Below are 16382 nucleotides of genomic sequence, written 5' to 3'. Positions count from 1 at the left end.
CTAAGGCCACTATTGCATGTTGGCTTAAGGAGGCAATTGGTTTAACTTATATAGCTAAGGGTCGACCAGTCCCTGAAGGTTTGAGATTCCACTTGATGCGATCTCAGGCAGCCTCGTGGGCTGAGGCTCAGCAGGTTTCTCGACAGGAGATTTGCAGGGCAGCGACTTGGAAGCTGTTGCACACTTTCACCAGGCACTATCATTTGGTTGTTGGGGATCTGGCTTCCAAGACCTTTGGTGAGTGTTCTGCGAGCGGGACTTTCCAGGTCCCACCTTGGTTAGGGAGCTTAGGTACATCCCTGGAGTCTGGACTGATCTGGGTACGTACAGGGAAAGGAAAATTGGTTCTTACCTGCTAATTTTCATTTCTGTAGTACCACAGAACCCACTCAATATGTGGGGAAGGAGAGTCACCCGCTCGTTCTGCTCTTGGTGTGGAATGCAGAGTTGTCAGTTGGGTTCAAGCTATTGGTTTTGCTTTAGACTTGTAAGGAGGTCACCATCCTCCGTTTCTTAGGGGAAGTTAAGAATCAGTTGACGATTAAGTGGTTAATTAGAAATATAGTATTTTGGCTTGGATACAGGTCAATACTGAGGGACTGCAGGTGGCACTCAGGATTATGTAGCAGTGTCAGTAAACTTTCTCTGTCTCCATCTGCTGGCAGGGATGCAAAACCCAGGAGTCTGGACTGATCTGTGGTACTACAGGAACAAAAATTAGCAGGTAAGAACCAATTTTCCTTTAAGTTTAACCTGTGTGTTACTATTCGGTATTGTAACTGATTGAAGAACCTGCCAATCAGAAGAGAGAGGTACTCGAATCAGCCAATCAAAATGTAGGTGCCATCCATGGCTGGTGAACTTTGACACCGATATTTAGCTCTGGAACATATCGCTATAGGCAAGCGAGAGAACTTATGACACAGTACCTACAGTGGCTATTGAAATTCCACATGACCTTAAATATTTTATATTTTGCTTTTGGCACTTCAGAGCAGATTACATTCAGGTACTGTAGACATTTCCCTGTCCCAGCGGGCCCATAATTTAAGTTTGTACCTGAGACAATGGAGGGTAGATTAACTTGCTTAAGATCACAAGGAGCAACAGTGGGATTTAAACCCTGGTTTCGCTGGTTCGTAGCCTGCTACGCTAACCACTAGGCTACTTCTCCACATTTTGTTGTGTCAGTGCATCAGTCATGCATGTATTTAAAATAAGTGGTTTTTTTCCCACTCATCAATACATCATACTCCAAACCTTTCAGGCCAAAAATGTTTTGGTTATTTTTGTATAGTAATGTTTATTCAGGTGATAACAAGTTACAACAAACATCCATATTGACACAGTAGAACAATTGCACCAAAAATGTTTTAATGGGGAACAAAGCTTATAATACTTTGAAATCATCAGCTCAGTGTGCTACAGCAGTCAAAAAAGCAAACAAAATGTTAGGAATTATTAGGAAGGGGAATGGTTAATAAAACGGAAAATATTATAATGCCTCTGTATCGCTCCATGGTGAGACCGCACCTTGAATACTGTGTACAATTCTGGTTGCCGCATCTCAAAAAAGATATAGTTGCGATGGAGAAGGTACGGAGAAGAGCAACCAAAATGATAAAGGGGATGGAACAGCTCCCCTATGAGGAAAGGCTGAAGAGGTTAGGGCTGTTCAGCTTGGAGAAGAGACGGCTGAGGGGGGATATGATAGAGGTCTTTAAAATCATGAGAGGTCTTGAACGAGTAGATGTGAATCGGTTATTTACACGTTCAGATAATAGAAGGACTAGGGGGCACTCCATGAAGCTAGCAAGTAGCACATTTAAGACTAATCGGAGAAAATTGTTTTTCATTCAACGCACAATTAAGCTCTGGAATTTGATGCCAGAGGATGTGGTTAGTGCAGTTAGTGTAGCTGGGTTCAAAAAAGGTGTAGATACGTTCTTGGAGGAGAAGTCCATTAACTGCTATAAATCAAGTTGACTTAGGGAATAGCCACTGCTATTAATTGCATCAGTAGCATGGGATCTTCTTAGTGTTTGGGTAATTGCCAGGTTCTTGTGGCCTGGTTTGGCCTCTGTTGGAAACAGGATGCTGGGCTTGATGGATCCTTGGTCTGACCCAGCATGGCAATTTCTTATGTACTTATATGTATTTTTAAAAAAAACCAACCCAAAACTGAAATCCAACAATTGGAAAAGTTTCCACCTCTCTGAGTCAGTACTTTGTGACAGTACCTTTGGCAGTATTTAGAGCTGTGAGTCTGTTGGATTTGATCTCCAACACCAACTTTGCACACCTCGATTTGTCAGTATTCTGTACAAAACTGTTCACACTGTCAGGTTCCTTGGCGAGCATTGATGGACAACAGTTTTCAGGTCATGCCACAGAGTTTTGATTGGATTGAGAGAGGACCACTCCAGGACATTTACCTTTCTGTTCCTTAGGCACTCCACTGTAGCTTTTTCGGAGTGCTTCGGATTGTTGTCATGCCGAAAGATGAAGTCCTGTCCCAGGTTCAGCTTTCTTGGATAGTGCAACAAATTTTCTTCAAGGACTTTTCTGCACTTTTCTTCGTTTATTGTCCCTTCTATCTTGCCCCAGTCCCTGTTGATGGGAAACCTCCCCATAACTTGATGCTGCTGCTGCCACCACCGCGCTTCACGAGTAGCGATGGTGTTCGCTGGGCGATATGCTGTGTTGAGTTTGCGCCAAACCTAACGCTTTGCATTCAGGCCAAAATGTTCTATTCTAGTTTTGTGATACCACACAGAGTTTTGCCACATGGCCATGGTATATACCCTGAGTTTTTCTTTGCCTACTTCAAATGGGATTCAAGGTAGGCTTCCTTGAATAATGGCTTCTTTCTTGCCACCCTACCTTATAGGCCAGAATTGTGAAGTGCTTGGGATCTTGTCGTCACGTACACACCTTAAAGCCTGTAGCTCTTTCAAAGTTGCCATTGGTATCTTGGTTGTCTCCCTGATCAGTCTCTTCCTTGCTCAGTCATCCAGTTTGGAAAGACAGCCTGATCTAGGAAGAGTCTTGGTGATGCCATATACCTTCCACCTCTTAATATTTGTCTTGGCCATGCTCCGAGTGGAAGTCAAGGACTTTGCAAATTTTTTATAACCATCCCCATATCTGTGCTTGTCCACAACTTTGTCCTGGACGTTTTTTTGTTTTTTTTTAACAGATCCTTGGTGCTCATGGTTGGATCTTAACTTTCAAATGCACTTTGCAGCAGGGAGAACCAACAGGAACTGCTGCATTTACGCTATCACCATGTGAATCAGTACAGTTTAAATACAGGTCGTGTCAGTGTTTTTGAAGGTGATTGGTTACTCCTGAACTTTAAGTATTTGGAATTGCTACGGAAATAAAGGGGGAGGTGTTGATATTTACCCAACCAAGGAATTCCATGGCATTTATTTCTACTTTATTTTCTAAGGAATTTTGGGCAAATATTTTTCACTAGGCAATTGTGGGGTAAGATGTGTGGTTATGTGGAGCAAACACTGTTTTAATGCATTTTGCTTCAGGCTATAAGGCATCAAAAGGTGAACATTTTGGTGGTGGTTGTAGATCTTCTGTAGCCACTGAATGTAGGAAGAGAACCATTTAATCACCTCTGTCCAGCATAATGAGGATCCTGTGCTGTGGGTGGTGGGTAAAAACATCGACCGCTCTCAGTTCATAGTCTTTGATTACTGCCCTTGCCAGCTGTTCTTTCTTTGGACTTTTTCTCCTCTGCAGGTTCCACAGTTACTGCAGAAATACAAGGTGTGATCGATGCCTGCGTAAAACTGACAGGGATGCCAGACCTCACCCTTTCCTTCATGGTAAAGGATGGCACAGGCTTTAATTTATGTATTTAGTTTACAGAATTTGATCTCCCACCTTTCACCAAGCCATCAAAAGCAAGTTACAACACAAACTTTCAGTAATGCTCAGAGGAACCCAAATGTGACAGAACAGGGATTTAGAGAATTTCTGTACCTTTGGAATGCCGAAGGTTGATCAATGATTGATTGAAAGCAGACAGAACCTAGATTACAAACTTCCAGTTTCTATTTCTATTTATTTCATGTCTCACCTTTTCAAACTCATATCAAGGCGAGTCACAATTTTAAAACATTAAAATCCAATCATGTACAAGATAAGTAGCAAGAAAACATCACAAATATACAAAGAAAAAAGCCCTACACTTACAAATTACTAACAGTGAGAGACAAATGAAAAGATGGGTGTAGCTGTTAATCATCTGCAAGACAATAATCTTCCATCTCCTTTCTTTCAGAATCCACGACTGCTTGATGATGTTAGTTTCCATCCATGTGTCCGTTTTAAGCGTTGGGAATCGGAAAGAATACTGTCCTTCATTCCACCTGATGGGAACTTCCGTCTACTCTCTTATCATGTCAGTGCTCAGAAGTATGTAAGAAAAGCTTTACTTCCAAACGCGCCTCTCATGCACAGGGAGAGAGTCTCTATGACCGGAATCCCAGACCCAGTCTCTTTCACACACTGGGAGAGAGTCTCTGGGACCATATCCCAGACCCAGTTTCTCTCAGACACAGGGAGAGAGTCTCTGGGACCATATCCCAGACCCAGTTTCTCTCACACACAGGGAGAGAGTCTCTGGGACCAGATCCCAGCCTCAGTCTATCTCATGCACAGGGAGAGAGTATGACCGGATCCCAGACCCAGTCTCTCTTGCACAGGGAGAGAGTCTCAGAGACTGGATCTCACCCCAGTCTCTCTCATGCACAAGAGAGAATCTCAGTGACAGGATCCCAGCCCCATTTACTCTCACAAACAGGGAAAAAGCCTCTTTGACTGGCTCCCATCCTCATCTCTTACATACACAGGGAGAGCATCTCTGTAAGCAGAACCATCCTCCAGTCTCCCTCATACACAGGGAGAGCGGTTCTGTGACTGTAACCTCCCTCCAGTCTCTCATATGCATGTAGTACATCTCTGTGACTAGATCTTAGCCGCAGTCTCTCTCATACACATGGAGCAGGACTTTGTGATCAGATCCCAACCCCAGTCTTTCTCACACACACATGCAGTTAAGATTCTGTGACCAGCTTGTAACCTATCTCTTACTTGCACAAATGTGGCAAATCTCTGTGTCCTGGTCTATCGCACACAGAGTCTCTGTGACCCGATCCCAGCCTCAAATTCTTCACATATGGGGAGAGGGTCTCTGTGTCCCAATCCCAGCTTCAAATTCTTCACATATGGAGAGAGGGTCTCTGTGACCAGATCCCAGCCATAGTCTCCTCACACATGGGGTGAGGGTCTCTGTGATCAGATCCCAGCCACAGACCCTTTCTCTTAGAGTTTCTCATAGCAGTCACCAAAATCCAATAGTCTATTGCAGGGGTGGCCAACTCCAATCTTCAAGATCCACAAACAAGTCCGTTTTTCAGGATATCCACAATGTAGATATCCTGAAAACCTGGCCTTCTTGTGGGTCTTGAGGACCAGAATTGGACAACCCTGGTCTACTGTATCTCTCTCATTCTCTGTGTCATGCTTTCTGTTTTCCCTCTATCCTGTTGCTTCTCCCTGTCTCTCTCTTTCTTACACTCTATCTCTCACTATCCATTTCTCACTGTCTCCTGTAGCAGTCACCACACATTCTGCTGTCTTTCTCTCTCCAGTTTGTTACTGCACAACTGTTGCATAGCTGGGAGGGAGCGCTTTGATCCATGAGTTGTACCGTGGAGGGGGAGGAGCTATGTTTTTTTGATGTTATGGTTTCTTTGCCTTTGCTGGATTTCTCATGGTTTGATTTCAGCCTGGTGGCAATTCCCGTTTATGTGAAGCATGTGATAAGTTTCCGGGACAGCAGCTCCACTGGCCGGTTTGAGATCACAGTGGGGCCCAAGCAGACCATGGGGAAAATCGTGGAGGCTGTGACTGTCACCAGCCAAATGCCAAAGGGAGTCTTAAATATGACTCTCACCCCTTCACAGGGGACCTACACTTTTGACCCTGTTACCAAGGTGAGAAGCATGCGACAGTGGTGGGGAAGCTTCTGGGAGTGTGTGGAATATGCAGTTGGTGTATCTGAAAGAGGAAGAATTAACTGATCATGTCTGATATTTTAAGTCCCATTGGAAAGAGGTCCAAGAATAGGAATTTCAAGGATGGTGCATATGAGGCAAATAGGGATAATGGGAGGGGGAGGGGGGGTACCTAAAGTACCTGATTGCAGTCCACTTTGAAGTGCCTGAAAAGCGAAATATAAATTAATTAAATAAAATAAAAGTGGGGGTGCTAAAACAGATACAGTAGGGTAAAGGGATACAAGAGTTATAGTCACTATTCAGGCTACCCCCCCCCCCCCGGCATGTAGAGTTGCAGTATGGACTGAGCCCCCCCCCCGGCGTGTAGAGTTGCAGTATGGACTGAGCCCCCCCCCTGGCATGTAGAGTTGCAGTATGGACTGAGCCCCCCCCTGGCATGTAGAGTTGCTGTATGGACTGAGCCCCCCCCGGCATGTAGAGTTGCAGTATGGACTGAGTCCCCCCTGGCATGTAGAGTTGCTGTATGGACTGAGCCCCCCCCCCCCCCCCCGGCATGTAGAGTTGCAGTATGGACTGAGCCCCCCCCTGGCATGTAGAGTTGCAGTATGGACTGAGTCCCCCCTGGCATGTAGAGTTGCTGTATGGACTGAGCCCCCCCCCCCCCCCGGCATGTAGAGTTGCAGTATGGACTGAGCCCCCCCCTGGCATGTAGAGTTGCTGTATGGACTGAGCCCCCCCCACCCCCCCCGGCATGTAGAGTTGCAGTATGGACTGAGCCCCCCCCCTGGCATGTAGAGTTGCTGTATGGACTGAGCCCCCCCCCCCCGGCATGTAGAGTTGCAGTATGGACTGAGCCCCCCCGGCATGTAGAATCGCTGTATGGACTGAGCCCCCCCCCCCCCCCCGGCATGTAGAGTTGCAGTATGGACTGAGCCCCCCCCTGGCATGTAGAGTTGCAGTATGGACTGAGCCCCCCCCTGGCATGTAGAGTTGCTGTATGGACTGAGCCCCCCCCTGGCATGTAGAGTTGCAGTATGGACTGAGTCCCCTGGCATGTAGAGTTGCTGTATGGACTGAGCCCCCCCCCCCCCCGGCATGTAGAGTTGCTGTATGGACTGAGCCCCCCCCGGCATGTAGAGTTGCAGTATGGACTGAGCCCCCCCCCCCCCGGCATGTAGAGTTGCTGTATGGACTGAGCCCCCCCCCTGGCATGTAGAGTTGCAGTATGGACTGAGCCCCCCCCCCCCCCCCCCCCCCCCCGGCATGTAGAGTTGCTGTATGGACTGAGCCCCCCCCCCAGCATGTAGAGTTGCAGTATGGACTGAGCCCTCCCCCCCCCCCCGGCATGTAGAATTGCTGTATGGACTGAGCCCCCTCCGGCGTGTAGAGTTGCTGTATGGACTGAGCCCCCCCCAGCATGTAGAGTTGCTGTATGGACTGAGCCCCCCCCAGCATGTAGAGTTGCTGTATGGACTGAGCCCCCCCCGGCATGTAGAATCGCTGTATGGACTGAGCCCCCCCTGGCATGTAGAATCGCTGTATGGACTGAGCCCCACAGTATGTAAGTTGACTGGGCAGTGGTCACCCAGTGCTGATTTGACTCTTCTTTCTGCTTTTTATACCTCTGCAGATACTTTCTTGGGATGTGGGGAAGATAAACCCCCAAAAGCTACCAAGTTTGAAAGGAACAATGAGTCTTCAGACAGGAGCTTCTAAGCCTGATGAAAACCCAACCATTAACCTCCATTTCAAAATCCAGCAGCTGGCTATCTCAGGTAAATGCTTAGCAGCCAGATTGCAGGTTCTTGCAGAGCGTAATCCCTCACTTAGCACTTCAAACATCTGCCCCTGGATATTTTACCATCTCTCAATAGAATTTGTTATATCAGTGTGTACAAAATCCACCACTGTATGTGCAAAGCCTCATTTCACAGTGCCACCCCTAATACCCACGCAGGGTAACTCTGGGGCCGCTTGTAGGGTCCTGCCAAGCACTGCCCAGGCCTGCCTGCACCTGCGTACGTGCTTCTGCAACTGGCAACCTCCCACCCGCCAACTGGGTTCCTGCTTGCTTCTGCACACGTTCCCTGCCCGCAAGCTATCCTTTGGTGGTTTCTAGGGGCACTGAGACCCTTCACAACCAAGGGGCACACCGTAGAAATACACCTACAAACCAAATATATATGATACCAGGATCATTAGTCAGTCCAAGACAGGTAGAGCTAACAAGCTAATAAGTTTATTAAGAAAAGATAGTAACAGTGAATGGATGAAAGATTTAAACTGCAAACAGAAACAGGTAAAACAACAAGGATTATACAGCAAAAGTTAATTGAACACTTTTCACTTAACTAGTGCCCGGGGAGGTCAGGAAAATGCTGTCCACAGTAGCTGAACAAGGCCTCAGCGCAAAGATTGCTCTCTTTGCACTCGCAGCCAAGACTGGAGAGTTCCAGAACCCTCAGGGTGAGCTCTCTGTCTCCAGGGCCAATCAGGGCACACAGTATTAAGAATTAACTTTCTGGCCAATGGCCCTGCAGGGTGTTTCAGTGTTACATGCATTCAGGGCTGCTGGGATGTTTATGCTAATCTAGCCACCTTCAGTCAGGGCAGCATCCAAAGCCAGTGCAGAGGTCAAACACCACCTGCAGGCCAGCACACTAGAATTGAGCTCTCTGGGGAAAAGTGTCACAGGGCAGAACAATAAACTACAAAGCATGCAAAACCCGTTTCACCACACACATATCCAGAAAATAGTTGTAGCATCAAGTAAACACGGTAGATTTATTCAAATTCAGCTCCAGGTTAATCAAAATATCCTCTGCGTTTTTGGCTGGAACCCCCCCCCCCCCGTGTAAACTAGTACAGTTATTCCGCTGGTACAAAATCTTTCCTAATATTTTCTCTCCATCCTCTCCTTAGCCCTCCAGGTGCCACAGGCTCCTTGGTTTCTGTGAAAAATTTGGAGTCGGCGGGGACCTGCAGACCTTGCCCCTATTTTGTAACAGATGCAGAGTACACACAGTAAAGTGCGTGCAGGGACTTCAGAATGAAATCCCTACATGTACTTTCCCTTCTCTCTCCTTACACCCCCTCTAGTTTGTCTCGCAGTAAAAAGGAGAAGAGGCAATGTTCAGCCCAGGAAACATACCCTGGTAACAGATAGTTGCTGGTCAGATTTCTTTGAAAATTGTTCTTAAAATGGTTAAAAAATAAGAGAACAAAAAAAATCTATAATACTAGTAATAACAATAAAATACAAAGTACAGAAATGCATATGCACCTCTGTCTCTCCTGCTGTGTATGACTGACTCTCTTGCTCTATCACGCTCCCTCCTGTTCTCTGTGTCTGTCTCTGCTAATGTATGTGATTCTCTCTCTGTATTGCACTCCTTCCTATTCTACATCTGTTTCTCCTGCTCTGTAAAACTGACTCTCTCGCTCTATCACGCTCTCTCCTGTTCTCTATGTCTGTTTCTGCTGCTGTATGTGACTCTCTCTCTCTCTCTCTCTCTCTGTCTCTCTCTCTCTCTCTGTATCACACTCCTTCCTGTTCTGTGCCCGTCTCTCCTGCTCTGTAGGACTGACTCTCGCTCTATCACGCTCTCTCCTGTTCTCTATGTCTGTTTCTGCTGCTGTATGTGACTCTCTCTCTCTCTCTCTCTCTCTGTCTCTCTCTCTCTCTCTGTATCACACTCCTTCCTGTTCTGTGCCCGTCTCTCCTGCTCTGTAGGACTGACTCTCGCTCTATCACGCTCTCTCCTGTTCTCTATGTCTGTTTCTGCTGCTGTATGTGACTCTCTCTCTCTCTCTCTCTCTGTCTCTCTCTCTCTCTCTGTATCACACTCCTTCCTGTTCTGTGCCTGTCTCTCCTGCTCTGTATGACTGACTTTCTCTCTCTCTCTATCACGCTCCTTCCTGTTCTGTGCCTGTCTCTCCTGCTCTGTACGACTGACTCTCTTGCTCTATCACGCTCCTTCCTGTTCTGTGCCTGTCTCTCTTGCTGTATGTGACACTTGCTCTGTATCATGCTCCTTCCTATTCTACATCTGTCTCTCCTGCTTTGTATGACACTCTCTCTCTATCTTTCTCTCTCCTGTTCTCTGTGTCTGTCTCTGCTGCTCTATGTGACTCTCTGTATCATGCTCCTTCCTGTTCTCTGTGTCTGTCTCTCCTGTTCTGTATGACTCTCTCTATCATTCTCCCTCCTGTTCTATGCCTGTCTCTCTTACAGTATGTGACACTTTCTCTGTATCACGCTCCTTCCTATTCTACATCTGTCTCTCCTGCTCTGAATGACTGACTGTGTCTTTCTGTATCATGCTTCCTCCCATTCTATGTATTTCTCCTGCTCCGTGTGACTGTCTCTTCCACTCACTTCCACTCTATATTTCTGACTCTCCTGCTTTATACAGCTGACTTTCTTTCTGTAATACACTCTCTCACATTGTATATCTGTGTCTCTCCTGCTGTGTATGACCAACACTACCTCTCTCAGTATTACAATCCCCGTATTCTGCATCTCTCTGTCCTGCTCTGTATGAATGACTCTCTGTATCCCTCTCCCTCCCATTATATGTCTGTTTCTATTGCTCAGTGTGACACTTTCTCTGTGTCTCATGCTCCCTCCCATTCTACGTCTGTCTCTCCTGCTCTGTATAGCTCGGTCTCTTTATTACACTCCCTCTCTCCTGCTCTGTATGACTCTCTCTTTCTCTGTCACTCCCATTGCCTCTGACTGTCTCTCCTTCTCTCTGTACCATGCTCCCAAGTCCCTCCATCCTATATCTCTTGCTCTGTATGACTCTCTCTATCACGCTCCCTCCATCCTATATGCGTCTCTCCCTCCCTGTATCACGCTCCCTTCTATTGTGTATATTTCGGTCTGTATCTCATGCTGTATGACTGTCTCTCTCTCCTCCTCGCTCACGTTTTCTAACCCGACCGACTGGTTTTCTTGTTGCTCTTATTTATACAGTACCTCTCTCCTCTCTGGGATCAGTTTTAGAGTCATATGCTATGCAAGTATTTCTAAAATTCAAAGTTTGCCGACCAGACACAATTTTATGTCACAGTTCTGCTTTAGCTCTCACTGCGACAGGTTGTTCTTTTCATGGGGGCCTATATCTGGAGGCCTCCCGAGAAAAATCCAGGGTGCGCACACTGCCAAACGTGAGTGAGAGAGGCTCCTCCCCACCACCAGGGAACCGCTTTAGGATGAAACAGATTTCTGCAGAGAAACAATGGAGTGGGGCCTGCTTTTTTGTTTTTGTCCCTGGCAGGATTTTAGAACCGAATTGAAGACTTGCTGGGCTCAGTCTGGCTCCAAAGGAGAGGAAGTGCCCTGGTGTCCTTTTTTTTTTTTTTGTATCTCCGACCTAGATTTCCAGCTTGCAAGGACATTGAATTCACCCCCAAGAATCAGCACTTTTGTGTCTCTGCTCTGACTCCTTAGCGCTTGAGCGCCGAATGCTTTATCCCTTTGCGGCTTTGTTTTATAGGGCTAAAGGTGAACCGGCTGGATATGTACGGAGAGAAGTATAAACCTTTCAAAGGCATCAAGTACATGACCAAGGCTGGGAAATTCCAGGTCCGGACGTAGACCCAGAAGTGGAGAATCTGGATCTTTTCTTCCTCCCCTGCCCTGGCTGCTGTTAAGAGGGGGGGGGGAGGCCTCTTCTCCTCCCACCTTCCCTGTATTTCTCTCTGCTGGCTTTTATTCCTTCTTTTTTTTATTTAGTCTTAGGGGAGATCGAATTCTCCTGGTTTGGTCAGGATCCAAACAGTTTTGTGTCCCCCATGGGGGTCGAATGTCAAGGTGTTAACCCTTTCCCCCCCCGGGCCCATATTGTCCAGGATCTGGGTCTCGGTCCGAAGGCCCAGGAGGGTGCGCACCCCCGGCTCATGATTCAGATCTTAGGAAGCAGCTGGCGGTGGGGGAGAGAGGGGCAGAGGTGTGGGGCAGCTGACTTCGGTCCCTCCCTTCCCAGCTGTTAAATGGACAGATTTTGCTCCTGCCAGGTGGGGGAAGGAAGGGAGAAGAGAATACCGGCTGCATTTAGAGATGCGTGGAAGAGATTTGCACCGGGGCTGGACCTGGAGGGGTTGCGGGGGAGGTGAATGGGAAATGATGGGAAGGGGGGAGGGGGGGAGGCAGCTTTCAGATGGCGATAAACATTGAAGGGGAGCGTGCTGCCGCGTGAGGGAGGTGTAAGTGAATACTAATCCTTTACGACAGGAGGCTGGCACTCGGGAGCGAGTATAATTATTCCGTCCTTTGTTTGTAATGGGCTTTTTTTTTTCTTTCTTTCTTTGCTGTCGCTGGAATTTCCCGCTGCTCTGTCGGGCTTCCAGTGCCGTCAGAGCTGTGTCTTCCAGTGAAGCCTTTGTGTGCACCTGCCCCCATTGCCTCCCGTCTGGCCCAGCTCAGAACGCGCCCGATAGTGCCCTCAGCCAATAGGTGTCACTTCTGTGCAAAGGAGCAACGCCCATCCTTGCTTTAGTATATGTTAACAAGCTGCCTGCGCCTCTTTCCGCAGGACCCTGAGCATGGTGGGAATTTCTTGCCCGCTGTAGCATCCGATCCACTACTGCAGTACTTCATTTAAACTGGAAGGAAGAGCAGTGTTTACGGAAGAGACTTGTCTGCGAGACCACGGCCTCCCTGTGGAAAAGCGATAGCAGTGCTCATTTGCAGTAACGCTTAAAAATTAAAGTCCGTGGCAAACCCTTTTTTTTTAAGCCCTCGGTCTTCCTGGGTTTGCCTGCTGGAGACATTTCTCCACAGTTCCCTCCCAATCCGCACGTTCAGGGGCGCTCAGCAGAGCGCTGGAGTCTAATCTGCGGTTGTGCACGAGCTTTTCTCCCGATGCAGCAGGGAGTTTGGCGCACATCAGTGTGTGCACAGGGGTTAGTGCCCTCTCATGCAAATCCCAAGTTAGTGATAGCATGAGCTATTAGCACCAGCCCCAGCACCACTGGCTTAATTGGTCCCGATACTAAGTAGGAAGAACCACAGGAAGCAGCATGAAAAACCAAATCTTGACGGCAGTCCGTTTTCCTAACCCACGGGTTAAATGAGCGTCCGTTTTCCTAACCAGCGCACAGCCACATGTCCTGGGCGCCCGATGTCATGGATGCGCTAGGGACGCACAATTTATCCCTGGTGCGTCCCTTTTTAGCCCAGCACCTCATTTGCATACTGCATCGGGCACCCAGGAAAGGGGGGGGGGGTGCCCATTGAATAAATATGCACCCAGTTGGGACGCACGTTTTTTCGCTCTTGGTATTGCATTGGCCTGCTAGTCAGAGGTCAGAGCAAAGTTTCCAGGACTAACTCAATGGGCAGAAGCTGAACTTCTGGTGCTGGGACCTGCACTTGGGATTTCTGCCGGGAGGAGAAGGGTGGCGGCAGCACTGCTCCCAGAGGCCGGATCTTGCTCCCTCCTCAAACAGGGGGCTCCTCTGGCAGCTGGGAACCAGCCTTGCCCCTGCTGTGCAAGCCAAGGGCGTGGGGTGGCTGGGGGGCACCACTGTGCTCAGGTCCCCGCAGTTGGTGAAGTTGCGTCTTTCACCGCCTCCTCTGGTCCCAGCTCTTCCCTCTGGGCCTCATCATTTATGCGCAAAATTAAGCGCAAATCGTGTTTTGGGCGCACAAGAGATGCAATGGGTGCTTCTTTGTGCGCATACACTCCTTCCTCGCCATCTGAGTTACGGTGCGCATTCAGCCTGTGCAAACGGCTGCGCACACGTTGTAACTTGGGCTGGTGCACTTTCTGACTCCCGATGCATTAGTCTTCCATTTGCTTACTGCGTCAGGAGTTACATTTTCTTTTAAAATGCTGCACTGAATTTCGGCGCACAGTTTGACCGCACATTTCACTACATCGGCTCTTCGGGGTGAGTCTGAGTCTCACCACTGCAAGGAGACAGGATTAGCCCTTGCCCTGTCATTCTTACTCTTGTCACTTGACCAACAGGAGAGCCACCAGGTGACTAATGGCCCACAAGTGACTTTCAGCCACTCCAGTGAATCTTTCATCCGAGTGTATTCTGGTGTTTATGCTCCTATAGCTTCTTCCACTTGAAGCTGGCACAGCCGGTACAAAATGCATCGCAAGGGAGCGTTAGAAAACCAGACCTGGGTCACCAGCGGTTCTGCAGCAGTACAAATGCAGAGAGATCCAGTAAAAGATTCTGAAGAACTTGGAGTGATTTTAACATTCATGACTTAGGAAGATATCTTCCACTGTATTCCTAAAACAGGCAACAACCATCACGAGTTTTGTTCCTGTACATTCTGTAGCATAGAAGGAGCTAAGGGCTGGAAGAAAATTGAAAGATGCTATGAAAGGCCCAGGCAGGGATGGAACAGATCAGAGAGATTTCTGCTGTATACCGAAAAGCCCTGCAGAGGTTGAAGCCTCTATTCTGAGAGGCTGTGGGGGGGGGGGGGTGGCCCCTGCATCCTGAGAGGCTGTGGGGGGTGGCCCCTGCATCCTGAGAGGCTGTGAGGTGGCCCCTGTGTTCTGAGAGGCTGTGGGGGGTGGCCCCTGCATCCTGAGAGGCTGTGGGGGGTGACCCCTGCATCCTGAGAGGCTGTGAGGTGGCCCCTGTGTTCTGAGAGGCTGTGGGGGTGGCCCCTGCATCCTGAGAGGCTGTGAGGTGGCCCCTGTGTTCTGAGAGGCTGTGAGGTGGCCCCTGTGTTCTGAGAGGCTGTGGGGGGTGGCCCCTGCATCCTGAGAGGCTGTGAGGTGGCCCCTGTGTTCTGAGAGGCTGTGGGGGTGGCCCCTGCATCCTGAGAGGCTGTGAGGTGGCCCCTGCATCCTGAGAGGCTGTGGGGGTGGCCCCTGCATCCTGAGAGGCTGTGGGGGGTGGCCCCTGCATCCTGAGAGGCTGTGGGGGGTGGCCCCTGCATCCTGAGAGGCTATGAGGTGGCCCCTGTGTTCTGAGAGGCTGTGGGGGGTGGCCCCTGCATCCTGAGAGGCTGTGAGGTGGCCCCTGTGTTCTGAGAGGCTGTGGGGGGTGGCCCCTGCATCCTGAGAGGCTGTGGGGGGTGGCCCCTGCATCCTGAGAGGCTGTGGGGGGTGGCCCCTGCATCCTGAGAGGCTGTGGGGGTGGCCCCTGTGTTCTGAGAGGCTGTGGGGGGTGGCCCCTGCATCCTGAGAGGCTGTGGGGGGGGGGGTGGCCCCTGCATTCTGAGAGGCTGTGAGGTGGCCCCTGCGTTCTGAGAGGCTGTGGGGGTGGCCCCTGTTTTCTGAGAGGCTGTGGGGGTGGCCCCTGTGTTCTGAGAGGCTGTGGGGGGTGGCCCCTGCATCCTGAGAGGCTGTGGGGGGGGGGTGGCCCCTGCATCCTGAGAGGCAGTGGGGGGTGGCCCCTGCGTTCTGAGAGGCTGTAAGTGATTCCTGCATCCTCAGAGGCTGCATGCTAAAATGTTTTAGGTGACTTCTGCGTTCCCTGCCCCACCCCCATGTTATGAGAAGCTCTGGGATGACTTATGTGGGCTAAGAAGATCTGTGAAAAGTTCTGGCCAGTAAGCCTTCTATGGTGAATGACTTCCCAAGGGTTGCCCAGTCAGCTTTCTTTATGACCAGTTGGTAGTAAGTGGTACTTTATTCAAAGAGCACAGGAATGCTATGAGTGCAAGCTGCAGGCTGTCCTTGGTCTGTATAACCACCTTCATGTTTCTTTGCTTGTGGTGTATGTACAATGGCTAGTTTGGGCTTCATTAAATGCCAGTTTTAACCCCATTCATGTCTAGAGTGTTTTTGTGTGGCTGCTCCACATCAAGCTGTTCGTAAGGGTACTCCTGCATCCATTTGTGTGGAAGGCAAAGATAAAAACATAATGCAAAGTTCAGAACAGAAACTTCATTCCATGCCCTGCATTTCCAGCTCCTTTTTATGAGCAGCAGACATTTTTATTTTCAAGCAGGTTTAGAAACCTCTTCCACTGTATTAGAAAGTCTAGTTCATAATATCACCTGCAACAAAGGGTATCATGCTACTGCAGTCATTTTTACAGATGGATTACTCCTAACCCCCATGCCTGCTACCTATTGTAAGGACACACAGTGGTGGGGGGGTAGAACCAGCAACAGCAGCTCTGGCAAATCACATCAGCAAGAGAAATGCAGCTGTAGTTATTACCTTTCACCACTAGAGGGAACTCATGATGGGTCCACAGAAGAAAAGAAACATGACTACCTGGATTGTTCTCTCTTCTACTGTTCTCCTGGAGGTCCATAATCAGTAAGAAGGGTTGCCAACTTTTCCTCAGACCATGACTGGACACTTCAGTACTCTTGGGGGGGGGGGGGGGGGACGAATCACAAGGAGG

At 48.9% G+C, this 16382-nt stretch overlaps 1 protein-coding gene across 3 annotated transcripts in view; it reads left to right on the top strand.

Moving 5' to 3' along the window:
* Positions 1 to 15793, top strand: part of AP3M2 (adaptor related protein complex 3 subunit mu 2) — a 35894-nt gene extending 20101 nt beyond the window's left edge. For all 3 annotated transcript variants that reach the window (XM_029603715.1, XM_029603712.1, XM_029603713.1), the window contains exons 5-9: positions 3760 to 3845; positions 4304 to 4437; positions 5813 to 6020; positions 7675 to 7819; positions 11546 to 15793. In XM_029603715.1, coding sequence (XP_029459575.1) covers positions 3760 to 3845; positions 4304 to 4437; positions 5813 to 6020; positions 7675 to 7819; positions 11546 to 11646 — 674 coding nt within the window. In that variant the 3' untranslated portion in view covers positions 11647 to 15793. The remainder of the gene's footprint in view (positions 1 to 3759; positions 3846 to 4303; positions 4438 to 5812; positions 6021 to 7674; positions 7820 to 11545) is intronic.
* Positions 15794 to 16382: the final 589 nt, after the last annotated feature.

This window comes from Rhinatrema bivittatum, chromosome 5 (genome assembly GCF_901001135.1).
Source record: "Rhinatrema bivittatum chromosome 5, aRhiBiv1.1, whole genome shotgun sequence".
NCBI lineage: Eukaryota > Metazoa > Chordata > Amphibia > Gymnophiona > Rhinatrematidae > Rhinatrema > Rhinatrema bivittatum.
The sequence above is the reverse complement of the archived record's forward strand: the minus strand, read 5'-3'. Positions and strand labels throughout refer to the sequence as shown.